This window comes from Podarcis muralis, chromosome 4, assembly GCF_964188315.1.
Source record: "Podarcis muralis chromosome 4, rPodMur119.hap1.1, whole genome shotgun sequence".
In the NCBI taxonomy this organism is placed as follows: domain Eukaryota; kingdom Metazoa; phylum Chordata; class Lepidosauria; order Squamata; family Lacertidae; genus Podarcis; species Podarcis muralis.
Window position 1 is genome coordinate 59,090,190 of NC_135658.1, and position 19,637 is coordinate 59,109,826.

General features: G+C 40.3%; 1 protein-coding gene and 1 long non-coding RNA gene across 6 annotated transcripts in view; one reads left to right on the top strand and one right to left on the bottom strand.

Annotated features, from left to right (window-relative positions):
* Positions 1 to 6,388: 6,388 nt before the first annotated feature.
* Positions 6,389 to 9,473, bottom strand: LOC114596162 (uncharacterized). Its single transcript, XR_013392593.1, has 2 exons — positions 9,065 to 9,473; positions 6,389 to 8,526 (listed from the first exon to the last, which is right to left on the bottom strand). It is a non-coding gene; the product is annotated as an uncharacterized LOC114596162 (long non-coding RNA).
* A 38-nt stretch (positions 9,474 to 9,511) lies between these two features.
* MED14 (mediator complex subunit 14) overlaps positions 9,512 to 19,637 on the top strand; it is a 37,912-nt gene continuing 27,786 nt past the window's right edge. For 3 of the 5 annotated variants that reach the window (XM_028727363.2, XM_028727365.2, XM_077927380.1), the window contains exons 1-5: positions 9,513 to 9,894; positions 11,897 to 11,923; positions 16,361 to 16,466; positions 18,197 to 18,370; positions 19,230 to 19,359. In XM_028727363.2, coding sequence (XP_028583196.2) covers positions 9,716 to 9,894; positions 11,897 to 11,923; positions 16,361 to 16,466; positions 18,197 to 18,370; positions 19,230 to 19,359 — 616 coding nt within the window. In that variant the 5' untranslated portion in view covers positions 9,513 to 9,715. Of the gene's footprint in view, positions 9,895 to 11,896; positions 11,924 to 16,360; positions 16,467 to 18,196; positions 18,371 to 19,229; positions 19,360 to 19,637 lie in introns of all 5 variants that reach the window. The other 2 variants (XM_028727366.2, XM_028727367.2) reach the window with 1 other exon arrangement.

The following is a 19,637-nucleotide window of genomic DNA, read 5'->3' on the forward strand; positions in this document are numbered from 1 at the left end:
CTCTCTCTCTCTCTCTCTCTCCACCCCACCCCCATTAATTCAACCTGCAAACTGGATCCAGACTGTTTCTGTTGAACGAGTGTCGCCTTCCCAAACTTTGATGACTGTTGCATTTCAACAGTCCACTCTCAAAAAATCTTAATATTCTTTTATTAAATCTTTGGCCCCTTTTAAGGAACACTTTATGAAAAACCAAAGTGATAGATGCATTAACAGCAAAAGTCAAATTCTTAACAATATACATAAAATTGCTACCCTCAGGTATGAAAGGAAAAAAGGAGAATAGCATATCCCTTTGGTATATAATATGTATGCTTTGGAAGGCATTTGGTTACCATAGTAATATGAATTATACAAATATCTCTTAGAGGTAAATTTGCTTTGTGGTAAGATATTATGCACTAGTCATTTAGTGGTGAATGTGATGGGTTCTTTCAACCTCAGTTTTTTTCAGTTCTGAAAGAAGCAGTTCATATCTCAGTGCCACCTTCTATCAAATAAATTATATTTTACCTATTTGCTTTAACACAAATTTCCTTTTTAAACAATAAATAAATTACAATATTTTCCCATTGTGGCTGTATAGATGTTTGATGCAAATATAAACAAAAGAAATTGTCTAAATATCTTTTCATGCATCAGCATGTAAAATAACAATTTTTCCATGCTCTCCTAATTTTAATTTTATGTCTAAAATGTATACATAGATGCTTGCAGAAAGGATTGGTCTGTGCTTGAAATGAACACACTTTCAATTCAAACATTTATTAATTTTTAAGAACTCTTATTACTTAAAGTGTGTGAATTATAATGTTTTTAAAATAAAATGAAACAGTTCTGTATTTACACCAAATGACGGATCATGTAGGGAAAGAAACAGTAGGAGGAAATCTGCAGTATTTACAAAAAAAAAAAAAAAAGAACAACTTTTACCAGTGCTTTTTTTCTGGGGGGATGCAGGGGTACCCCTAAACATTTTGTGAATCTAAGTTTCGCCTCATTGAGGGGCAGTATTTCAATATGAGTGGGAAAATGAGAGTACCCCTAAACATTTTTATTTTTTTTTAAAAAGCAGTGACTTTTACAAAAATGATTACAAAAGGTTTGTAAAAGTGTCCATAGTTGACAAGCTCACTCTGGAGTTCAGAGCAAATGCGGGACATTTTGCTATTGTGTTGCAGCCATTTCAGTACAGAAGCTGCAATTCTATTCTATTTTGTTGGGATAAAGGTATGTAAGTGCTGCAAATGGACGTGCCTAGAAGTCCACAATAGAATTACTGCAGGTATCTTTCAGACACCTGAATTATTTGTGCCCACAGGAAAAGAGCGGAAGAGAGTGTTGAGTGTGTGAGATGAATGAGTCACAAGAAAATCACTAGCTCTGTGAAACCTGAGCAAGTAAAAATGGTTGATAAAAAGCTGATCAGGTGGCAAATCACAGTTTAGATCTCAATTCCTTCATCTGTTGCAGAAAATATACTGCAGCAGAATGCAATTGTTGGCTCCATTTCTTGTCTACCTTATTCAGAGCCTTGTATGATTTAGCACCCAAAGGTAGCATTTTCAGTCGCTTCTAGAAATTTTTGCAAAAAATAGTGCTTTTTTTCTGTGGGGACGCATACCCCTAAACATTTTGTGAATCTAGGTTTGGCTTCATTGAGGGGCAGTATTTCAATATGAGTAGGAAAATGAGAGTACCCCTAAACATTTTTTTAGAAAAAAATCACTGAAAAAATGTATGTGATTAAAAGCAGCTCTTAATGTTGCTAAGTTTTGAACCCGACCACATACATGCCTGATTACCAGCCTGTGATCACCCTTATGAAAGGAAGGGGCATCTCTACAGATCTGGGTCTCCAACTGCAACCATGGTATAATATTGTTATCAATACAGGGGACGGCCATTTTGCACACGTCCTTTGAACTCACAACTGTGCACACGATCCAGGAGAGGCCCCTAATGGGGTTGGGGAAAAGAAGGCTTATGCGTGCTCTCCTGACTTGTGCAATGACACGGAAAGCAACCTCCACACAAATTGGGGGGTTGCCTGTATTTTAGATTACAATGCTTTTAGTTTATGCTTCACTTTCAGCAGTTTCGAATTAGAGAAATGTTGTAAATAAGTGTATAAACGAGTTGCGTCCCCCCAACTGCAAATTGGAGAAAAAAGATTAAAAACCTGGTGCCCCTCAAAATGCTAGGAACAGAAGTGTCAGTAAAATGTGAGTGTGAAGGAACCCAGAGCAGTCTTTAACCTGTAAAGTCAAGGACCTGAATATTCTAGGATATTCATGTTAAGAGAAATCTATTGGTTGCAGGGTGGGGAAGCAAAAATTAATTTCAGCATGGCTCTGCAACTTTGCGAGTATATTGCATTTGAAGGTGTTAAAAGCATTTCAAGCATATTATCTAAATTATCTTTACACCAACACTGTAAAGTAGCCATTTTTTAATAATTGTCTCTAAATTAATGCTGTTTGGGTTATTATCTTTGTAGTTAGTCCAATGGTTCAAAAAATATACTTGGCAGTGTAGTGCTCCAAAAGGGTGGGAATAAAGATGACAAAGTGTGCCTACAACAATCCTGGCATGTCAGCCACTGTTATCACAGACTGCAAACATTGCAGAGATCTCAAAGGCTGCTTAGCAGATAAGAGGAAGTGAACAAAGTCTGTGGCTGCAAATCAAGTGTTATGTCAGTTGCATTCTCTCTGTCACACAATCTCATACACACAGAGAGACATGTAGCGCCCAAACATGTGGAAACATGCAGCAATATGCCACGGAAAAACACATGCAATAGCATATCATACACAACAGCATGGCATGTGCATTTCATATGGAGCAGCACATAAAACAAACATACAGTATAGTGTATTTGGCAATGCATGCACCAGCACTTTCCCCACATTAGAAAGTTGCACATTTTATTTTTTATTTTTTAAATATTTTTATTGCGTTTCTTTTCATAGTTTTGTACATTCCAAATAGTACAGAAGAAACCAAATACAAGAAACACTTTTTTTGATTTTTTTTTTAACAAAAGAAAAATAAAAAACCTTAATAAAGTTATAGATATATAAACATTCCACTTTCCGTAAATCCCCATTGGACTTCCCCACGCCTTCTAAATCTGCGTTCTTTGTAATAACAATATCAGCAATTTGTTACCTTATTTCAAACCTTGTTACAACTTTCAGTTATTATGTCTCCGTATTCAATATGTTGTATCTCAATTTTGATACCTTTAAAATAAACATAATATGTTTGGTTCACTTATCTTCTTTTCTCATTTGTGACTTATTTTACCATTTGCTTAATCATATTTGCTAAAGCATAACATTTCCAATAACACGCACTATCTTAAGATTCATACAACTTATAATATTTTTGCAAATAGTCTTTAAATTTTTTCCAATCCCCCTCAACTGATTCTTCATCCAAATCTCGGATTCTGCCGGTCATTTCAGCTAGTTCCATGTAGTCCATCAACTGCGTCTGCCATTCCTCCAACGTGGGTAAATCTTGTGTCTTCCAGTTCTTTGCAATGTAAAGTTGCACATTTTATTTTTTAATAGGCAAAGGCTTCGTAGGGAATTTGTGTCTTCTATATTTTGTTAGACTCAACCACCAGCCCCAATCAGCATGGGGGTTCTAGTCCAACAACATCACTGCTTTAACAGCCGCCTGACTGGCAGGCATCAACAGCCGAAGCTCTTTCTATTACAAGATCTCCATATTCACATCTCCTCTCTATAACCCAGTTAAGCCAATGTAATTCATTTATGAGACTAACATAGCAGAATCTGAAAACCGCCCTGTAATGCTCAGAATAGATATCATCATCATCAACTGCCTTCATTATTCACAGATAAGCATGCTTATTTGGCAATATGTTCTACTGAAATCAATGCATCTTAGTACCAAGTAAATGCTATTAGGACTTAGGTGCCAAATAATTTAAATCCAAGTGCATCGGCTTCTCTAGACTATGGGCTCGTCTAAGGGGGTGAATTTGGTCAGCAGCAGTTAAATCTTATCAGTTTCCTTTCTAACTTGGCCAAGGTCACAAGACAGAGTATTTACAGCACAATCTGTCTCCTGCAGAATTACTCTCCTCTCCCTGGTGTTTCCCCCAATGCCTACAGAATGGACTCTAGCATATAGCCTAACCCCCAGATCACCTTTGCAACTCACAGCGTCATAAATAACACACATTCATTGCACTTACCCAAGATGAACCATTCAATATTTCACGCAAATACAGGCACTCCTCCTAGGACATAGACATTACTTCCAAAATACCTTGTTTATAACAACTATTATAGTACTTTCTTATGTGGTTAATTAGAAACATGTTCGAGATAGGAAGTTAAATCAAACTTACAGTGTGTAGGGACTTATACAATTTAAAGTGAAAATTCAGTAGTGTGCAGACTTCCTTATACAGTGGTATTCAGGTTAAGTACTTAATTTGTTCCGGAGATCCGTTCTTAACCTGAAACTGTTCTTAACCTGAAGCACCACTTAACTAATGGGGCCTCCTGCTGCTGCCGCGCCGCCGGAACCCGATTTCTGTTCTTATCCTGAAGCAAAGTTTTTAACCTGAAGACTATTTCTGGATTAGCAGAGTGTGTAACCTGAAGCGTATGTAACCTGAAACGTATGTAACCCGAGGTACCACTGTACTGCTATAATGTGTAGAACTGCTTATCACATGGGAACTCCTGATGGAGTGGATTGCTTCCATACTACTTAATGGGCTGATTTAGGCCAGTATAGGTGAAGATGGAGAGAGGCTTACAGTGCAGTAAGGTTGTTTCTCCAAGCTGTCTTTCAAGTCTTGTGAACCCCCTGAACTTTTATTCAGGGAATTTGTCATCTGTGCATGAGCAACAGATGTAGGAAATGTACATACCTCAGCTTAACCATGGCTTACAAATGGCCATAGCTTTTCAAATAAGATAGAAATTGATTTGAGGGAAAGCACATCTATCAGAAATATTTCTCAAGAAACTGCATTATGTTTATGGATTGTGGCTAATGTCATGTCTACTTGGCTTCAAACATCAGTGGTGAGAGTGCACTGGAGCTGGAATAAATGGTAATGTGTACACAATCAAAGTCAGTTTGTTCTGCTGGAAGTTGAATAAGATTTCTGGTCTCTTATCACCTTGTATAAGGTATGTGTCCTTCAAGATTTGGTGTTTTAAACATTGCCATTTTCTATTGTTGTCCTGTCACTTTGGGACAAAAGCTGTATGCATGGAGTAAGTTTTGAAGTGTTCAGCACCTTGGTGAACTAGATTAAATGGTTGGACAGGTTGGTTTTCTATGCAGTTTTTTCCCCTTGTTCTGTGGACAGTGGAACTATTTGTTCCATTGTTATTGTATTAAATAGATTACGTATAAATTTAGTTCTATGTGGGCAATTGCTGTAGTATATTGTTCGGTGTGAATGTGGTTTCAGTTGAAAAAAGTTTGTTTAATTCAGATCTTTGCGAGTTTTATTCCTACTAACCTCTTTAGGACCCAGGCAGGTGGAGGTCATATTAGCACCTGCACCAGGTGCTCCTGCAAGCACAAAACACCCTGCATCCTCATCTACATGAGAATCATTTTTGTTTATTACAGCATCACCATTTAGAAGTGGCCCCAAGTTTGGCAATGTGGCCTCTTCCGGAATGAACTAAGAAAAGCAGGATATTATTGTCCTTTTTGGTAAGAAGTTTTATTGACTTTCTGTGTAAAAAGGAGATTCTTTTCCGCAATCTACTCCTCACAAAGCCGAGCTCTTCCTTAATCCAGAAAACAAGGTTTTATAAGTAGTTTCTGATATTAACAATATGTGTCAATATGTGTTAGTCAGAGGCAGGAAGTATACCCCCACCATGTTTATAGCACAATAAAAGTGTAGTTGTTTCTTAGGATCCAGCTCTTTCTCCTTGAATGAAACATTTTTGTTTGGGGGCTATGGCATTATCTCAGCACTCAGACTACAATATTCTGTTTTTAACTACCGTATTCTGTCCTCCTCTGCAGGTCTTCATAAGCTTGGTAGCAATTGTTGGTTAGGCCATTAAAAAGTAATGCTGGAACATGAGTCACCTCTATCAGCCCAGGCAGGAGCTGAAAACTGGTTTTGTCTGTAAAGATGGAGACCTGAAGTTTATGCTAGTTAAAAATGGAAGAAGAAATCTATTATTGCCTGTAGTTTACTCCCATATTCTCTGGTCAAAAACCACCTTGCAGCATGGTTAACTGCTTCTGCCACCACTGCCCCCGTTCCATTATATGTAGACTGCCTATTGTAATGTTATCCTTGAGCCATAATGTGCACGACTCTTTCTAGACTCTGGTGGAGGGAGCGTTTGAAATGATTGGATAAGAAGTATTATACTGCTTATATAGCACCAGCAGCTGCCAGCAAATGATAATGTTATTCTGAGGGGGACATTTTCTTTTTCAAACTGCCATTTCAAATATAATTGCATCTGAATTTCTCAGTATTTTCAACAGGCACCAATAGGTAACTAATTTACTGCTAATATAAAGAATGCTCTATTGTACATACAACAATCACTTAACAATTGACAAACCAATAGTTTGTGACAGCAAACTGAATATACTAGGAATAATACAGTCACTAATGGGCCCAAATGTGTGACATGTTATACTACATTTCTTTGATATTAAAATGTTTATAAATAATTCTAAATTGCATTGCACAAACTATGTAGGGAGACACTTTTAGTAATAAATGATTGTTACAGTGGGAAGCATAAGGTTATCTCTCTCTAGATACAGATAGATGTAATGGTATGTTGAACTAACACTTAGAATTGATAGAAATTTTTCTGACTTCTTGCATCTACAAATTTATATTAAACCTTTAATATAATTTTACAAATGAAGGTGGTATTGAGGTAAAAGTTTCTAAGTAGTAAGTTCCCTTCTTGGCTTAAAACCCTTAGCCAATCTTGTATATTAATGTTGAATATTTTCTGTTTATATTATTTTACTTACTTTTAAAAAGCAACTACAGGAATTAGTACAGGGTTGGGGAACCTGTGGTCCACCAGATATTGTTAGATTCCCTCTTTCCTGATCATTGGTCATGCTGGCTAGGTCTGATGGGAGCTGGAGCCAAGAGTCTCATAGAGACAGTATAGAGAGTGGGGTTGAATGTTGAGGAAAAGTGGGAGGAGATCAGAGCTGAAGGAGGTCAGCCTGTAAGAAGGTTCTAGTGGGCAGGGGATAGGAACCTAGGACCCCAGGAGGAGTCTGAACTTAGGGTCCTAGGGTTTAGGACACAGAGCTCTGGATCCAAGAGAAAGAACAAGTGGATTGTCAGAACAGCCCACCTGTGTCATTGGATACCCCAAACATAGTGTGACCACCTGTTGAGGTGTCTCAGGGACCTTTCTCTGTTAGTGAAGAGCTTGTCACCAATCTGAAATAGGGCTGTTGTTTTGTGACCTATCTGAAACTGTCAATTAATATGATGATGATAAATATTTTACTAGTGGTTGGTTTTGTTTTAAACTGTATTGCTTTTGCCATTGTAACACATCCTGGGATCCTATAGTAAACGGCGGATAAGAAATCTAATACATATAATAATAATGCAGATGAAAAAAGTAAGATTTAAAACATGTACTTGGATTCAGTTTTTGAAGGATTACCAGTTCCCAAATGAACCTGCCTGATTGTTATTTTCAGAAGCCCTTTTCTGTGTACCCCCTGCCACCTGAGCTGAGGTGCAGGAGAAAGCAGCTACTCAGTGGTATTGCCTCAGTGTGGAATGCTTTATGCTGGCCCACTGCCCTGGTACCACGTTTGATAAGGCTGGATTATGAGCTGCCTAAGGCAACTTCCGAACTCCACGGCTGATGAGAGATTTCCATTTCACACTTGCTATTACACCACACCAACTCACTACAAGCAATTCTAAATCACATTCCACAATAAAAAAAAAATACTATGGAAGGTGTTAATTTATGAAAATATTTCTGCTTTTGAAGGGGTCTAGTTGTTACTGCAAGATGACATGGCCTGTTTTATGCTGGAACAAGCCCATTAAACTGATAGAAATACTCAGGAGTAAAATGGAAGTGATCAGCTGGAGCCTGGCATCCTAAACAGTACCAGTATATGATTCTTTTTCCTGACAAAGCGTCTTTAACTGTTGCATGATTTGCAGGAGCAGCTTCTCTTCCTGTCAGCATGAAGAATTTCAGCCTGTTCTGAAAGCTGTTGAAGGTACAAGAACTGTCAGGAGAAAAAAAAGGAGGAGCCGCAACCTCTTCTTGAGCCAGGAATTCGCGCAGCACAGCCCGCTTTAGGCCTCTGTGACTCTGCGGCGCCTCCCTCTCTGGCGAGGGCTTCAGACAGACGAAGGCCGGTAACGCCAGGCCGCCCCATTGCTTTCCATAGAGCCTATACTATCGAGATTGAAGAGTAAAGTCGTGATAAAGATGCCTGAAGAAGGAAGTTCCGGTTCCTGTTGGCGCTGTTTTCTCCCTGGAGAGGAAATGAGAGTTGCCAAAAGAAAATTAGTTTCTTCCGTCTCGTAAAATAGTAATAATAATAATAATAATAATAATAATAATAATAATAATAATAGCAAAAACGGGAGCTTATGTTCTTGCTATTCAAGTTTCATTTCGGGTGGGAAATGAAGTCGTAGAAGCCATAGTTTTAAGCATAAAGCAGTGTCATTATTTTCATTATTACTCAGAAGCTCCATAAAATTCAGTGGGGCTTCATCCCAATTTAGTGGATAAGGAATTGCAGCTAAATGCACAATGCAGCTCCGTGCAAGTCAAGGCTTTCTCGTGAAGCAGTGCTGGGTGTGCGCTGGGTGATAGATCGGTTTAGTTAATGTTTATAACTCACTTTCCTATTAGGATAACAGCGAAAGTCGCCTACATTACAATAACTCAGTATGACGCAACATAAAAATAAAACCGCACGTTTAATTATTTGTTTAAACGGGTGACGATTTAAATCAATTAAATTGAACACTGTAACTTGAGAGTGTTTTGCATGGGATGGATACCATTTCTGAATGGAAAACGTAAAACGACCTCGGTCCATCTTCAGCCTGCAATAAAGACCTGCGCTTACAGGGCTTTTGCTAAGCAACTTTCGGGCACGGCAGGTACCTCCCACTTGGGCTTGGTAGTCATGCTATGTTAGAAAGATGAAATGTATTTCTACGCCGCTTTTCACTGAAATGAATGCTATTACCGTTGGCTTCTTAATGGACAAGCCGCTGCTCAAACGCAGCTACATTAAAACTTGGGCTTCCGCCAGCGCTTCCTGTGAGCGGTTCTTTCTGACTTCCTCCCTGGGAGGCTAAAATCGAGCTCAGAGTGAACCCGGAAACTTGGAACCTTTTGTCAGTCTAATAATGGGTGACTAAAAAGGCTTCTTGCAAAGACGGGGGGAAGTCTATGATCCAGTGCAGGCTACCGGAAGAGGTTTCTTTCCGGTCCGTCGCTGTCCTGGGATTGCTTCCGGTGCGGTGTCCGCCCCCAGCAATGGTGGCGGCAGCCCCAGCAGCGGCGGCGCACGGCGGCCGAAGAGGCGCGTTGTGATCGCGGCTGCTTCTGGTTGCCCGCGAGGGAGAGCCGAGCCGGGCGGGGAAAGGGCGTCGAAGACCCGCTCTCATCGGCCGGCCGGCCGGCTTGTTTCGGTTCTTGCAACGATGGCGCCGGTGCAACTGGAAAGCCACCAGCTGGTCCCGGCGGGAGGAGGGCCCACCTCGGCCCCAGCTCCGCAGCCTCCGGGAACGGCGGCGGCGGCCAGCGCCGGCTTCCGACTCAGCACCCTCATCGATTTCCTGCTGCATCGCACTTACGCGGAGCTCACCGTTCTGGCCGACCTGTGAGTGCCCGGGAGCCCCTTACCCACCCACCTGCCTGCCTTGCCCCCTTGCTTCCCCCCGCGAGATGGTTCACTCTCCGACGGACCCGTGTTAGGCGACCTTGGCTTATGGAACGCCTCTTACCCATTCGCCCAAGAGGTCCTCCTCCTTTGTGGCTTGTTCTACGTGATGGAGAAGGAGGGTGGTGGTTTGGGGAAGCCTGATCTTCTGGTTCAGTTAGAATCTTCAGACTCTCTTCGCACGCTGTGACTCTTAGGTGACATGCCTCAGAGTCATATGTACACCCCCAAAATGTAAAGGGTGAATAGAGTTAAACAATCGTTCAACAACTTAAGTGCCATACATACAAGTGCATTTGTTAAAGAGCTGGAACTGATTCCTGGTTGAGTTTATGTTTGCTGGCAAACCTAATAAGAACATCAAGAAGATAAGGGCTAAGTTTTAAACTAAAACTTGTGTTTGCTTGATTGGAAATACTGAATAAAAGAATTCTTTCCAGTAGCACCTTAGAGACCAACTAAGTTTGTTACTGGTATGAACTTTCGTGTGCATGCACACTAGGTGACAAGGGTGCTGTGGTCCCAGTTGGATGCTGTATTTTAGTTTGAAGGTAGCCTCCTTTCACTGCAAGTCATCTGGACAGTACAGACCATTTTGGTCCAGTGCAAGCTGTTTATGTGTAGACTATTGAGGGACAGGTACCATTGGAAGCATCCTATGTGTCTAGATTGCAGCAAGGCCTTTGCTGTCTTTGTAATAAACAGGTTTTTAAAAAGAAATTGTATTTATACTTTTCACAAAGCTTCTAGTGAGACCTCATTACAATCTCCTGTCACATAGCTGGAACTTCTGTGGTTGCTTTATTGTGGCCTTTTAAAATCAATTCCCATTGTGGCTACGGCTTTGCAACAAGCTATTTATAGAACCATAGAATTGTAGAGTTGGAAGGGACCCTGAGGGTCTTCTAGCCCAACCCCCTGCAATGCTGGAATCTCAAATATTGTAAATGATGGGCAAAGCAGCAGACCCTCTGTGTCATCTCTGGAGTATTTCTTGTAAGTAACAGCCCAGGTAATGAATAGAAAGAAGGTTGGTTGGATGAGATTTTAAAATAATAGATAAATAGCCTTATTGAAGTTAATAGCTTTAATATATTCACATCAACTACTTATTTAGTCTCTTTCAGGAATATGCTGAATTAGGTTGTTGGCTGTGAAAGTCAGGATAAACCAATTCCTTTTTTTTACATATGCATCCACATATAAATTAGACCTATAGTCATATCTGCAAATCTTTTCAAACTTATTTGCATTTTAGTTAAGCTGCATTACTTTAAATGGGGCTAAATGGGTTCAAAATATGTTTACTCCACCTTAACTCGTTTGTGATTCATAGCACTAGCAATATAGGGCCCTCTACAAAAATATATTTCAATCTACTTTTAGTGGGATATTGTTATCTTTTTTCTGTTAATGCTTTTGTGGAAATATAACAGACCCTTTTATTTACCTTAAGTTGGTGTGGATAAATGCTCCCAGAATTAAAAAATAGTCAGTGTTGTAACTCAGCTTGTTTAAGCATCACAATAATACAGTGCTGTTAGTAATAGTAAAGACACAGGACATGGAGATCTGAAATTGAATGACTGCAAGTTCACTCTTTATGATGTCAGTCACTTGTATTTGCACTGGTGTTGGAAAAACTTTTGGGGAAATCATCATCTGTTTTCAGTTATTTGGACACATGGTAGACATTTGTTTATTATCTGTGTGAAGAAGTTTGCAGTCACATACTGTAGGTATCTGCCTAAGATTTAAATGTACACCCCAAAATGTAAAATGTGAATGAGTTACAAGATTGTTTAAAAACTTGAGAATTGTACAAGAACTATTGTCAGAGAGCTGAAATTAACTCACGCTTCCTGTTTAATGTTTTTGTAGTATTTGTCAAAACATAATAATTTGATCTTTTTTTCACCACTCCAACTCCCCTTCCCAACAGATTACCAAGAAAAACAGATATGGAAAGGTGAGTAATGACAATTGAGGAGGATTTGTACTGAATTTTAATGAAAATTAGGTATTGAATCACTGGGTCAAATATTTCCTTTCTTTAACTTTATCTGAGTTAAAAAAGAATAATACAGTGTTTCAATTTTATTAAGTGCCTAGTTTGAAATTCAAAACATTTTGGGATGGTTTACATGTAATGGCAACCATGATTTGATGCTATAAGAATGAGTCTTGTGGTTTTATTTTCCACCCCTGCCCAGCACTCCAGCTGGATGAATTTCCTCTGTAGTACAGATCCAAATTTGCCACTGCATTCAAATCAGAAAACTATGGTTTGTGCTTTCCTCTAGATCAGGATTACTGGATTATGAAATGTCGTATGAGACTTCATACTACTGCAGAGGAAAAGTCTATGCCAATAAAGGATTAACATTTGTGTAATGTGGGTTTAAAAAAAAAAATCCCATGTAACATTAGGGTAATTTGCACTGTAAAGTTTTCTGATGCCATAGAAAGTTATCTAATTTAGCAGCATCATTATTTTTTGTTACTTTTATTTAGTAAACAAAGGTAAAAACTTTGAAACTGCCAAGCTTGCCCAATAATGTATTTGCAATTGGCATCCATTAATTTTTATTGGAATTGTAGAGTTGGAAGGGACCACGAGGGTAATCTTGTCCAACCCCCTGTCCAACTTTTGCCCACTGTGGGGCTCAAACCCATGACCCTGAAATTAAGAATCTCATGCTCTACCGACTGAGCTATCCCAGCTTGTGGCGTGGACATTTTTCCTTATCATTGAATATCTGGAAGATCCATACAATAATAGAACCATTTGCTTGGTAGCAAATTGGGAGTCAGGTTTTCAAATAGAGAACCCATAGGTTTTATCCACTTCAGATAGAGTTAGCAATTGATAGGAGACAGACTTGTTTGAATATGGGTGGAATTATGGCCTCATGAAGATCCTGCTTCAGAATAATGCTGTGAAACCGTGGGGGTTGCAAACCATGGTTGGTATTAACTGTATGTCAAGGATATATCTGTACAGAGTATGGTTAGGAAAATTAATCCACCTCTCCAGCCTCTCCTTATAAAATAAGTAATAGGTATTACTGGTGTCCCACTATACACATCAGCTGAGGGCAGAACTAACTTTGCCAGACTAAACCATAATCTCTTGTATGTCTGACATGTTAACCATAGTTAAGTTTAGGTCAGCATTGGGTCATGCAGCTCTCTGTGCCCATGTTCACTTGTTTTCTTTGAAGATTTCTTCTAAAACTGTGAGCTTTGTAATGCATAGATATTTATCACACAGTTAAACCCTGTAGCAGTGTTTTGGCATTTGCCTGAAGGCGTAAAGGGTTAAATTGGGGCAGGACACAAAGTTGTCCCTTCAGAATCTCCAGGCTGTCACTGCTGATACTTGTCAATGACTGTAACTCAGCTCTGAATAGTTTTTCCTGCTTTTTTTAGTGCGGCTGCTTTAGGGAATGTTTTAATTAACTAGCATGCTGTCCTTCATTGAAAATGAATGCTTGCAGCAGTGCTCTGGTAAAACTGACTAGCAAGTGAGTCCATAAATCTCCTGCATGTACTATTTTATTTGAGAAAATTAGTTAATTGGCCTCCAGTTGTTGTTGTGGTTGTTGTTGTTTTTAAAGCTTGGCAATCTATAATCAATAAAATGAGATAGATCAAACATTACAAAAGCAGTGTCAACAAAATGGAAGGCAACTGCACACAATTAAACTACTTAAAAGACAACAGAGAAGAGGGTAAAAATAATTTATTTTCTACTAAGATATAAGACGCGGGTGGCGTTGGGACGCGGGTGGCGCTGTGGGTAAAAGCCTCAGCGCCTAGGGCTTGCCGATCGAAAGGTCGGCGGTTCGAATCCCCGCGGCGGGGTGCGCTCCCGTTGTTCGGTCCCAGCGCCTGCCAACCTAGCAGTTCGAAAGCACTCCCGGGTGCAAGTAGATAAATAGGGACCGCTTACTAGCGGGAAGGTAAACGGCGTTTCCGTGTGCAGCTCTGGCTCGCCAGAGCAGCGATGTCACGCTGGCCACGTGACCCGGAAGTGTCTCCGGACAGCGCTGGCCCCCGGCCTCTTGAGTGAGATGGGCGCACAACCCCAGAGTCTGGCAAGACTGGCCCGTACGGGCAGGGGTACCTTTACCTTTACCTTTTACCTAAGATACCAGTATTGAAGTGGTCTGTGAGACCTCCTGAGAAGCTGGTTCAAGAGCCTTGCTGTAAGCCCCATGCATGAGAAGGAGCAAGAATAGTGGTTGCTGCATAGGAAACTGTCCAGAGGGGCAGACAAAGCAAGCGTTTCTCTTGGAGGATCAGGCCACCAATAACTGTTAGTCATTATGGCTATATAGTAATCCTGATTGTGGGCTTCCCATAGGCCTCTGGTTTGTCGCTGTGAATGGCAGACTGAATCTGATAGGCCGTTGGTCTCAACAGGGCTCTTAGGTTCACAAGTTCAATCATGAGTTTGACATGCTTCTTGCAGCCAAAACCTACTTCTTCTTCTTTTTGCATACTAAATAATGACCTTTCCTGAAACTCTACAAATCAAAGGCAGCAGTTTAGATGTCATGTTTTCCATGTACAAGACATAAAACTTAGAAAGCAGGCTATTAATATTTAAAACTTACAGTGTCATGTTGTGCATTTATATTGAACAATAAGTGGGCTAAAACTAAAAAATATATACTAGTAATATGTAGCATCTGTATGCAACTAACTATGGGGCTAGTGCCAATAACTAGCCCCATATGATGGCTTTATTACTGGGCGTGTAACACCCAGTTGGATCGCATGCAAAACAGATAATTGCTTTGGAATTAGTTGGATAATCTATGAGAGTTCCTTCAACGAAGTTGAGCATGTATACATGAGACGGTCAAGTTAAAAACATTTTGGAGCTTCCTGCATTTTTATGCCTACATATAGGAACAGATCACCTAACTGCTCCTGTTTATCAGTAAAGAGAGCATTAGCATTTTGTTACTATGGGGCATAGAAATCTTTCTATCGCGGCCTCACACTAACTGTAGCTGTACATGTACCGTATTTTTCGCCCCATAGGGCGCACTGGCCCATAGGACGCACCTATTTTTGGGGGGGGAAATAAAGAAAAAAAATTATTTCCCTCCCAGGTGCGGGGCTGGGGCCGGGGGAAGCCCGAGCTTCCCCCGACCCCAGTCCCCAGAACAGGCTGCTATCCGCAAGCCGTGGGAGAGCTGCGTGAAGCCTGAAGCCTGGGGGGTGCTGAGCTCAGTGCGTCCCAGGCTTCTGGGTGCAGGCAGCTCTCCGCAAGCCGTGGGAGAGCTGCGCGAAGTCGCGCAGCTCTCCCACGGCTTGCGGACAGCTTCCTGAAGCCTGGAGAGCGAGAGGCCCTCTCGCTCTCCAGGCTTCAGCGAAAGCCTGCATTCGCCACATAGGACGCACACACATTTCCCCTTCATTTTTGGAGGGGAAAAAGTGCGTCCTATAGGGCGAAAAATACAGTATTTAAGACAGTTTAGGGTGCAATTCTAAAGCAGGCTAAAATTTGGTTGAGGGACATTTGGAAGCGTCGTACGTGCTTCTCTGTCAGAGAAGGAGGCCTATCAGCAGAATAGCACTTAACACTGCTGGAGGCCCCCAGTACAGCTGCAGGGAGCTCCATGAGTCTATCTGTACTACCAGCAGTGAACAAGGGAAACAGGGCATGTTGGGGGTGGTAGAATCATAAATGCCCTTGTTCCCCTGAACCCCCCTCCCCCCATAAATAAAATGGAGCCCTAGCTATACCAGCATTGGCATAATGAGGTGCAGTGTGCTGCATTGTGAGGTGGGAGCAGGGGGAAGTAAAGCCCCTCACCCCCACAAAAGGAAAGGAAAGGAAAGGAAAGGAAGAAAATCGTAGAGCACCAGCATAGAAGTACAATAAATCATATTAATCAATTAAAAAATTGGAAATGGTAATAACTCAACCATATATTTTCCTGTCCCCACGACTGTTCCAGCTGTCCTACTACAACTATATTTATTTGCCTTAGATATTGAATATTTGCATTGTGGTATCTCAGGGATAGCTAATCTCCTGTTTGGATGCTTGACATACTTCCTGAAGCAGTTTTTCTGTCCTCCAAGACCTCACCAATTTTGGCAACCAAACAAAACAAGAAAGGGGATACTAGAATAAAGTAAGAGGGGGTTCTGTGCATGCGAGAGTATGTATAAGAGTGTGCAGGCAGCCCCTGGAGGGTTCACCAAGAGTGAATGCAGACTTTTGGCCAAAAAGAGCTATCTAATGTATCCGATTGCAATGCTAGTCTAGTATCTCATTCTGCATCTGGAATAATTATTGGCATATCTGATTCCCCCTTTCATGTGCTGCTTTTTTCAAAATAATTGAACTACAGATTTTCTAATGCAATTTGCTTCTTTACAGAAAAATAGAAATAGTGCAGTTTGCAAGTCGCACACGGCAGCTGTTTGTCCGATTGTTAGCCTTGGTAAAGTGGGCAAATAACGCTGGAAAGGTGGAAAAATGTGCGGTAAGTTTGATACTATTCATTAGCTCTCAGCTGAAATTTACAGAGGCAAGGGATGGCTTCTGTATTTCACCTAGCTGAGAAAATAGGTCATTCATTCATTCAGCCTTTATTGGCATAAGTTAGACAATAAAATCATAAAAGCAGAGGAGGAACCATAAATAAAGCATTGAGAGGATAGTTACTGACATTCCGCATGTTCAAATATAGTGGTCATAAATTTCAAAAATATTTTTAGTAAAAAAGTTATGATTTCATTTTTTTTAAGATGCAGTGAATGATTGTCTCTTGGAAAACTTGCCTACAGCTGGGTGGACTAGAAACATCTGAAAAATAGCCTGTTCATGGTTTTATTCCTGATCTTTGGTATAGCAAAATCTTCTGTTTTCAGAATGTAGTTCTGCAGTTAGTTACAAACTAATGTAGAATAACAAATGACAGCTAAACAAAATTCTGTATCATGATGTAGATTTATATTAAATGTTGACATGCCCCCATTATTGGGAAATGTTTCAGTATGGTGCATGTAATACTAGTGGCATCATATTTGCAGAAATTGTTCCTGTCCGAGATCCTTGCTTAATTTTATGTACCTTTAATGTGTTACTGTAACAATGAAGAGAAATAAGTCATTTAAAGTGAATACATGCTCCTAAGTGACATTCGGAGCTCTGCCATGATTTCTTAGGCTTTTCTAGTTTTAGGTTAGCAGTTTATATATTGTGGAAAGATTTTGGCCTGGTCAGACTTTTCTTCCTGACCTCAGCTTCTCTCTAGGCTTCTGCCTGGTTTCATACTCTGCCCCCACTTCTTCTCCCAACACCTTGCCCAGCTGAGCTGTCACTGGCTCTTAGTAATCAGAAAGCACTTCATGTAGGTAAACTGAATTTTGCCAGTAGTTAGTCTGTTTCCTTTGGACACAGGTCAGGGTGTTCTCAGTGTTACATTTCCTGTCATTCTGACTGTCTTGAACAGTGGGCTTGTTATCTTTCCCACTGTATGACACTGCTGTATGTATTTCTTGGATAAATCAGTCTACAGTGGCACCTCCGGTTGCGCACAGGATGCGTTCCAGAGCTCCGGTCGGATCCCGAGGAATTTGCAACTGGAGGTGCCGCTTCTGCGCATACGTGCAGTGCGGTAGAGCACTTCTGCGCATGGCGCGTAGAGCGCTTTTGCGTGTGCGCGTGGCGAAACCCTAAAAAATACTTCCGGGTTTGGCACGTTCGCATCCTGAAGGATACTCACCAGAGGTGTGTGTATCCACAGGTACCACTGTATATGTATAAGGGTGTTCTTTAGGCCATATAACAAGAGCACCACACACATGCTGATCTATTGGGTATGTGTTCTTTTTTGCTTTTTGGTCTTCTCTTACCTTGGTTTTCTTTTAGGGTACTTCCAGAGCTATAATTTCCAAATTGCCTCTTAAAGGCATGCTCTTGTCCTCCTTGCAGCTTTAGGTCTTTGAAAGGGTCTATAGTATGATAATATATTTTTGAAAAGTTTACTTTACCTTTTATTATTTATTTATTATATTTGTTTACTGCCCTTCATCTGAAGATCACAGGGCAGTTCACATCACAATTTATTTCACAGATCAGCTGCAGTGTTTATTCCACCAAAGACTTTGACATTTTGAACAGGAGGTATATAGTTGGCTTTTATGGAGGAGTTTAGATGTGGGTAAATAATTTTAAATGAATTTATATTAATATATATATTTATTACAGATGATATCAAGCTTTCTTGATCAACAAGCTATTCTGTTCGTGGACACTGCTGATCGTTTAGCATCACTAGCCAGAGATGCTTTGGTCCATGCTCGTCTGCCCAGCTTTGCTATTCCATATGCTATTGATGTACTGACAACTGGGTCATATCCACGGCTGCCAACATGTATACGGGTAAATTGCTGTATAATGTAAAAACAACAAAAGACTTAGACCTCTGTCTCAGTTTGCTTTCAGGGGGATCTTTTTCCTCACAGCCTTGTTGCATTGGATAAAAGGCTTATGTTTGAGATAACTGATGCCAAATACTTCTGATTGGCCTCAGACACCTTAGTTGGCTGAATCATCACCAAATAAGATTCTTTTAATCGCTGGTGTATTTAAAAAAAACACTGTTTATTTTGAACTTTTTAGAGTCATGATTAAAAAATATGGCTCTTGCCCCACTGCTCACTGTTTGAAGGCTAAAATTACCAGGTTTCTTTGGTACAGATAATAGATATATTTAAGACATTATTTATTTGTTTGGCTTATCCCTGTAAACAGGGCTTGGTTCCAAGTAAGTAAGCAAGGGCCACCAGTTTTCCATGATGAGGTTTATTTCATGTTTCCTTTTCTGGGTTTTGATTTGCTGTGTTAACTTACCCATTATGAGAACCCTACACCCATTATGAGAGCCTTCTTTCCCCCTCTATCTAGTCCTTTTGTCAGTGGCTCAACACATTTCCACTATTGTTTATTTTAACAACAACAAAGGCCAAACTATCTTGTGTGTTGCACTATGAAGGCCACAATATTTGTACCTTCAATTATAAAAGCAGATGATATTTTGTGAGACTCAACTTTTAAAAGAAAAGAAAAAAAATCCATGAAACCGTGGTAAGTCCTTTGCATGAGCCTAGGCCGTTGTGGATCTATAACATGGATGGTGAGGTTTGTCCTTGCAGTTTTTTCATGTTTACAAAATGGTTGCATGCATGAATTCGGGATAACTTAAATTAGTATGTAAAAATGCACATTTGTAACTTTACAGGACAAAATAATTCCTCCTGATCCAATAACAAAAGTTGAGAAACAAACAACGCTCCATCAGTTAAACCAGATTCTTCGCCACCGACTGGTGACAACAGATCTTCCTCCACAGCTGGCAAATCTTACAGTTGGTAAGCCATTGCACTGATCCCCTCACTCCTTTAGTTCATAGAATCATAGAATTTTAGAGTTGGAAGGGACCCAAGGGTCATCTAGTCCAACCCCCTGCAATGCAGGAATCTCGGCTAAAGCATCCATGACAGATGGATTACTCTCAGCTAATTAAAAGGTGTAATAAAGATTTATTGAGAGTAACTTAAAAGGAATGTCTGAAACTCAAAACTACCAGAAAGAGGAGTCATTATTGCTAGAGGAAAGGGAATCTTTTCCATATCCCCCCCCCCCGTCA